The following is a 6,728-nucleotide window of genomic DNA, read 5'->3' on the forward strand; positions in this document are numbered from 1 at the left end:
GGACAAGTCATTTAGGATTACTTTCTTCATCTATAAAATGGGAATACTTTTACTTACCTTGCTGGGCTGTTGTAAGAAGGAAGAGGATGATGCATGTAAAGTACTTCACAGCACGGCTGGCACAGGTGCTCTCAATTCAGAGTACCTATCGTTAATTCTTATTTCCCTTTAGGAAGAGAAAGAATGTCTTTCCTCTCATTTGAAGCCAGGCAGGGACTGGTTCGATAAATAAAAGCACTGGATCCATCCTGGGAGGGGGCCCGCAGGCTTGGTCCCCTTTCAGCCTCTGGGAAAGGTGAGGGCTCTGTATTTGCCCAGAGGGCAGGTCAGCGACTCCATTTGGACCTTGTTGCTTCCTGCAGAGGGTCCGTGCGGTGGGTGTGGGACAGAGGTAGGAGGGGGAAGGGGAGGGGAAAGGACCTTAGAATCTAAGGGGAGGTGGTCTCTGGGTGGTAGCTTCAGACGCCTCGAAAGATGGACCAGAAGTGGAGCCTGGAGGTGGAGTCAGGACCCAGACCTGGAGGGCCGGGCCCCTCTGGGCTCCTCCCCTCTCCTTGTTCATCACCCTCAGCTGAGAGAAGTTAAGCTGCTAGCCTCATCCCCCTTGCCCAGGAGGACTCAGTTGTCTGGGGACGTCTTCAGAGTCACCAGGCAGTGGCGTAGTGCTTGGCTCCTGGGGATGAGGGCAGACCCAGTGAAAGGGAGAATCCCAGGAAGAAACAGCCCAGGCGTCTAGTCCCGAGAATGCCCTTGCCCCGCTCCTGGTGACCCAGGGGCTGTCACACACACCCAGCTCTGGCCCGGGTGCCCAGTGGAAGGCAAGCCCCACTAGGGCTAGCTGGACCCGCGCAACTCTCTGCCACCTCCGTGGCAGCTTCTTTTAAGAAGCCCATTTTCCTCAAAGGAGAGGTAGATGACAAGTTAAGTCCCTCAGGGGCTGATTCGAGGGAGAAGAACGACGGTAGGTTGCAGTTCACCTCAGGAGGCCCTCTCCCTCTTACCTCAGACCTTCCTCCCCACACTACAGGTGTCTGGTTCTGGCTGTCAGGATGCTCTGTGGCCTGGAACCCTTTTCCGCCTGGCAGAAAGTAGCCAAGAAGCTAACCACATCAAGCACTTCATCGGTCTCCCACTCCTCCAGGGCAGGGACTGGTAAATGTCAGCTGAGCTGAATTGGGTTCTCTGCAAATGAAGGAATGAAAGAACTGCAGAGGGAGAATGTGTGCAAACACCCCTAAATCCACCCCCATTCACCCTTCTCACCCTTCATCTTCCTTAACCTTCCCATCCCCTCTTCTCTCTCCCCTCACCTTCCATAATATCTCCCTCTCTCTCTCTCTCTCTCTCTCTCTCTCTCTCTCTCTCTCTCTCTCTCTCTCTCTCTCTCAGTCACTCTCCACACAACCCCCCATCCCCATAATTTGGGAGGCACACGGACCTGGGTGGGGCTTCGGGCAGGATACTTAACTCTCTCTGTGCCAGTTTCCACGTCTGTAAAACAGGATAACACCTGTGGAACCGGGCTGTGGTGAGGTTGAAAGGAGATGAAGCAGACACAGCAGCTGGGCTCCAGGCTGCAGGGCTTTGGGAAGGGGGACTGAGTAGCCGCTATGGGTCCGGAGTGGCAGTTCCCAGCAAAGGAGGAAGAAGCTGGGGGCAGGGTGGGGGTGGGAGGCTCCTGAGGGGCCAGAAGCTCACAGAAGATCTGACTGGTTAGCAGAGGAAGTGGGTCATGGGTCAGAGAAGCCCTGCCCAGAGGAAGCTCCACTCTCCAGTGCTGGGTGGATGCAGTGTCCTGGCTTCTCCCTTGTCCCCACTGGTCTCTGAGGGATCAGGTGTTCAACTAGCAGTTCAGAGAACACCTATTGAGCCAGCTGCTGGGATGGGCCCTTTAACTCATTTTGTCTTCATTCTCACAGCGATCTACATCAGATAGGCATTATTATTCCCACAATACAGAGGAGCATATGGAGGCTCCGAGAGATAGGCAACTGGTGAGGAGTAGAGGTGGGACTTGATCGGTCCAGAAGACTCCAAGCACAGTGCCATCTCTAATGCAGCAAGATGTACACTTTGGTTCTGCTGGGTCATCGACCTCCTGCCAGCCCCTTGGGCTAGGTTCTGGGAATGTCACGTGAACAGGACAGACACGGTCTCAACTTCCCACAATTCACATTCTTGGTGGGAGAGAGTGACAAGTAACTGGATAGATACAGCAGCGCATGGTAGGTGCTATCTGAGGTGAAATCCCCAGGGCCAAATGTGAAATCCCAGGACCTGAGGATCAGGTCCGGTACAGGGGATCAGTTAAGGCCTCCTGGTGAGTCATGGCAGAGAAACATGAGTGACTATAGGAGCCCCCTCCCCCAAATTTGGGGAATATGGTTGGTTTACTCCTCCAAAGTCAGGCCAATAGCAAGGCTAGGTATAAGTGACATTGGCAAGGAGGCTCTTCCCGCCTCCGTCCCTCACCCCCTCGGGCACCACTTCTCACCACAGCCCCGGGTCCCTGAAGTACAGCAGTTCCCACTGGGGATGTATGAAATAGGACTAACGGAGAAAAGCCAGCTCTGACCTTGAATCTCTCCCATGGGCATGGCTGGCACAGCCTCCTATTCTCCATCTCCTGGTGGGTCTGGGATCTCTGGAGAGCAGTGGGGAAGGGGTCACACTGAGGCCTGTCCTCTACGACTCTGACTGTATTCCTCCCACATTGCCCACAACTTCCTCTGAATCTAAGTCAGCAAAAGACCGCCCCTCACTCAACCTTCTTGCCTTCCTTATAATTCTCAATGCCAGGAATAACCTCCCCTTGTTCGCACAATGATTCCCCTTTTCATCTGAGAGCCTCCTCAGTCAAGAAGTATTCCTGCCTAAGAGGAGGAATATCTCTTACTTAGCTTCAGGGAATAATCGTGTAGATGTGCTCTAGACCTGGAGCCATTCCTAATGGGGCTTGCCCTTTGGTGGCATCCCAGAAGCTGAGTCAGTGATCCGGTATGGCTTATGGGAAGCTCCCAAAGGCTCCATGGTATGACGATGGCCCACTGCACTAGCCCTAGCAAGTTACAGCTTGTCTTACCTTCTCTACCTTCAAGCTCCCTCTCCTGACCTGGGGAAAGAGGCATCAGGGGGTCTTGGTGGACACACAGGAGCTCAAAGGGAGAATCAGAGATGTTGACTTTGTATACAAAATGGCTTTATTAAAAATTCAGCTATTATGAAAACAAAGCCTTCTCAAATGTTCTATCAAAAAGTACAAAATTTAAATAAATGCATCAGAAAAGTGGCAGCCAGATACAGAGGCCACAGTCACAATCCTGGGGGACGGGAGAGAGTGCCCAGAGTCCCAAGAAGAGGCTGGGCACAGGGGTCTTTGGATGCTGCAGGGCCAGGTCCTGTAAGGGCCCTTTCAGTTTTCCTTTCCTTGGAAAAAAGGGAAAGAACCCGGCAAATGTAGGAAATTCTAAGTCTGAAGCAGAAAGATACAAAAGTCATTTAAAAAAGGCACGACTGCTGACTCCAGTCCTGAGGCAAATGGAGTGGATGAACGGGTGATCAGAGCCACAGGGCCCCCAGCTGTGGTCATCTGATTGGTGCCTCCTCTGGGTTTGGCTACAGGTTAAGTTAAGGTGGCTCAAGTGGACTGCACAACCCCTGCAGGCAGGGCCGTGGAGCCAGTCTTGAGAAGAGATGTGTTGCTACACTAGCAAACTGGTATCTAACCCTGCCAGGGCAAGAAGGATCACACTGGCTCCCAAGAAATCCCCCTATGGAGAGCACCAGGCCATCTGTCCAACCCTGGCCTCTGAACCACTGTGTGCACCCACCCTGGACAAGGAACTTCCAAGGGCAATTCTTCCCACCTAGGCATCTGGAGAAGCCCCAGGCCCCAGAGCCAGGGTTTCTCTGTATGGCAACACAGAAGGTGGCATTGTCAAAACCAGTCCCCAACAACTGCTGGCCCACACCCATGGTCACTTATGACAGGCCTCCCTGGTGACGTTAGGCAGTGGGTAGGCAAAGAGGGAGAAGTCCAGGATATACTTAGGCAGCACGTCCTGCAGCAGGGCCCGTGGGGCACTGCACAGGTGGTAGTGCAGGCTTTCGGGGCTGGCCGGCCGGTACCAGGCCTGGCGAGCTGGGAATCGGACATGGGGCGGTGCCCGCACCCACTCCAGCACCTGGTTGGCATCTGCCTCCAGTCTCTCATAGGAGCCCACAAAGTCGTAGTGCACGGCACAAGGCTGGCACAGGTGGTACACGGGCATCCAATGCTCGTTCATGCGCTCAGGGTCCTCATCCACCAGGTATCTCAGGAACTCGGGGAAGGTGACGTCGTCCCCCGCAGGGCTGGGCCCCGCTCCAGCCCTGTACCGCCTCACTATCTCAGCCCCATAGCGCTGCTGGTACTCTCGGATCTCGCCGAACTTGTTGCGGTAAGCAGAGAGAAGGCGTTCCAAGGGGTCCCGCACAAACAGGAACTTGAAGTAGTGCTGCAGGCGGTAGCGAATCTCATCAGGCCTTAGGTCTGCCAGGAACACCAGGTCGCTGCGGTGGTCCATCTTCAGGCGGACGTCCACGTTGTCCAGGACGCCCGCCAGCACCTTCAGCACCCGCTTCCAGTTCGAGCAGGCCACCTTGGGCACGTAGCAGTAGAGGAAGCGGTAGCGGTCATTCACGAGGATGTGGCGCAGCAGGGTGCGCCGCTGCCCCACCGGCAAGTCCCAGGGGTCCCGGGGCATGCCTGGTTGTCCGCACACTGCTCGCAAGGTCCGGTTACGGACGTCCTGCCTCACCTGTAAGTCCGAGTCCCCCGCATCCAGGGACAGCCTCCCAGGCCTGGGGACCGTCCCACGCCAGACCGCGTCCTCGCGGTTGGGAGGGTGCAGGGGAAGGGGCTTCATCTCGGCCAGGATGCCACGTTCGATCATGAGCAGCAGCCCGCTGGAGGCCACGATAACCGCGAACATCAGCATAGACGGCAGCAGCAGGGGCGGTCCGCCCAGCCCGGCCCGGGCCCTGCCCAGTGGGGCCCGCCTCAGCGCCCGGCCCAGGGGCTCGGCGCCATTTGGGGCCGCCAGCGGGGTCAGCGGGCGGGGGAACATCGTGCTCCCGGGGCGGGGGCCTGCGCGGGCCCGGCCGATCCGAGGGCTGCCCGGGAGGCGGGCTCGGGCTGGGGGCGGGCCCGAGGGCTTGGGCCCGCGGAGCCGGGATGGGGTAGGGGAGCGGAGCGCTGGCGGGAGGCCCCGGCGCGCGCGGGGGTAGCCGACTCCCGGGCTATGGCACCGGAGCGGGCGGCGGGCAGCCGGCGGGCGCGGCGAGGGACCTGGGCCGGATGTCCCGCCCGGCCGCTCTCCGCCCCCGGCCCCGCCGTGACACAGGCGCGGGGGCGGGCCCAGGCCGGGGGCGTGGAGAGGGGCGGGCACCCCTGCAGCGAGGGGGCTGGGAGGGCGCGTGCGGACCCCCACCCTGGAGAGGGCGCCTGAGCCAGGGCCGTCCTGGTCCTCCGCGCTTCGGGTTCAAAAGCTGCCGAGGCCCCGAAGGCAGGAAAGACCCAGGCCGCGGTTCCCTCTCCCGCGCAGCGCGTGCCCTCAGGGAGCTGTAAGGAGAGGACCTGCACGCAACGCCCTGCCGCACACTCTGGCCCGGCCGAGCCCTTACTCCAACAGCGGGTCTGGAGGCAAGGGGCTTCCGCAGTGCTCTCCACCGACTCCCAAATTTGAGTCCCAAATTTCTGGAGGTCTTAATTGCTGTAAGCAGAGTCCCCAGTGTGCTCCCCCTACCCGCCGTGTCCTGGCCACTCCAATAAAGAGGAACTAGACGGTCAGGCACTGACAATGGCTCAGCTCTATGGTGACCCTTAGATTTAAGACAGTACCTAGTGGTTACAGTGTTTATCCACTGGGGAATGCTGAAATGTCTGGAAATGGAATCTTCTCTCCTCTGTCTTCCCTCTTCCAGGCCTTTAGAGGTGGGACACTCTGGTGAGGGGCCAGTGACAAGTTGCTGCCACGTGACCACTGGTGTGGTCAGCACACATTTTGAAGGGTGAGGAGCTGGGGGCACAGAGCAGCAGCCTCCTTGCCTGGAGTCAGACGTGCTCACGGGCACCGGGCTGGCCACGTGGACTAGAGACAGACATGGGGAATGCCTCGGAAGTCAGTAGCCAGCCTTTACTGATCTGAACTGGGCACCTAGCTAAGTGTCCAGACTTCACCCTGTTACATGCGGGGAGCCCGTGAGGCTATGAAACAGTGTCCACATTATTGAGGCAGGTGTCATCTGTTGTATTCATTACCTTCTTTAGTGGTCACAGTCACCCGGGGTGGTAGGTACTATGCGCATCCCTGCTGCACAGCTGAGGAAACAGGCTCAGGGAAGCTGAGACTTTGTATGAGTTGGTCTGATTCTAAATCCTAAATTCCTAATCACGATCCTTCAGAGATGAATGGAGCACAAACACGGAGGGAGAAAGCAGCTGACCCCAGAACACACTGTACTGAGGGGGTGATGGAACAGGAGAAGATGCCACAGGCTTTGAGTTTAGCGAGAATGGAGTTACCACTGATGAGAGGAATTCAGAGGATGAGGGCTCCTGAAGGATGAGATGAAGCTAAAAGACTCACGCATGGCCCGCCCAATCCTAGCAGTGGGAGCACAGCACATGCGCAAGGGGAAAGAATGGGAAACCTGGTGGCCTTCCAGCTCCTCAGGACAGGCTCCCT

The 6,728-nt window shown here is 57.5% G+C and overlaps 1 protein-coding gene across 1 annotated transcript; it reads right to left on the reverse strand.

The window, feature by feature from the left end:
* Positions 1-2,877: 2,877 nt before the first annotated feature.
* Positions 2,878-5,525, reverse strand: CHST14 (carbohydrate sulfotransferase 14). The gene has a single exon (XM_022587087.3). The coding sequence runs from the start codon at positions 5,106-5,108 to the stop codon at positions 3,978-3,980; it is 1,131 nt and encodes a 376-aa protein (XP_022442795.1). The 5' UTR covers positions 5,109-5,525; the 3' UTR covers positions 2,878-3,977.
* Between the last annotated feature and the right edge of the window lie 1,203 nt (positions 5,526-6,728).

This window comes from Delphinapterus leucas, chromosome 2, assembly GCF_059928025.1.
Source record: "Delphinapterus leucas isolate spDelLeu-1000000601 "Yukka" chromosome 2, BTC_Dleu_Yukka2, whole genome shotgun sequence".
Taxonomy (NCBI): Eukaryota; Metazoa; Chordata; class Mammalia; order Artiodactyla; family Monodontidae; genus Delphinapterus; species Delphinapterus leucas.

Excerpts from the sequence above, each read along its gene's own strand:
- CHST14 (XM_022587087.3), bottom strand. The coding sequence starts at position 5,108 with ATGTTCCCCCGCCCGCTGACCCCGCTGGCGGCCCCAAATGGCGCCGAG.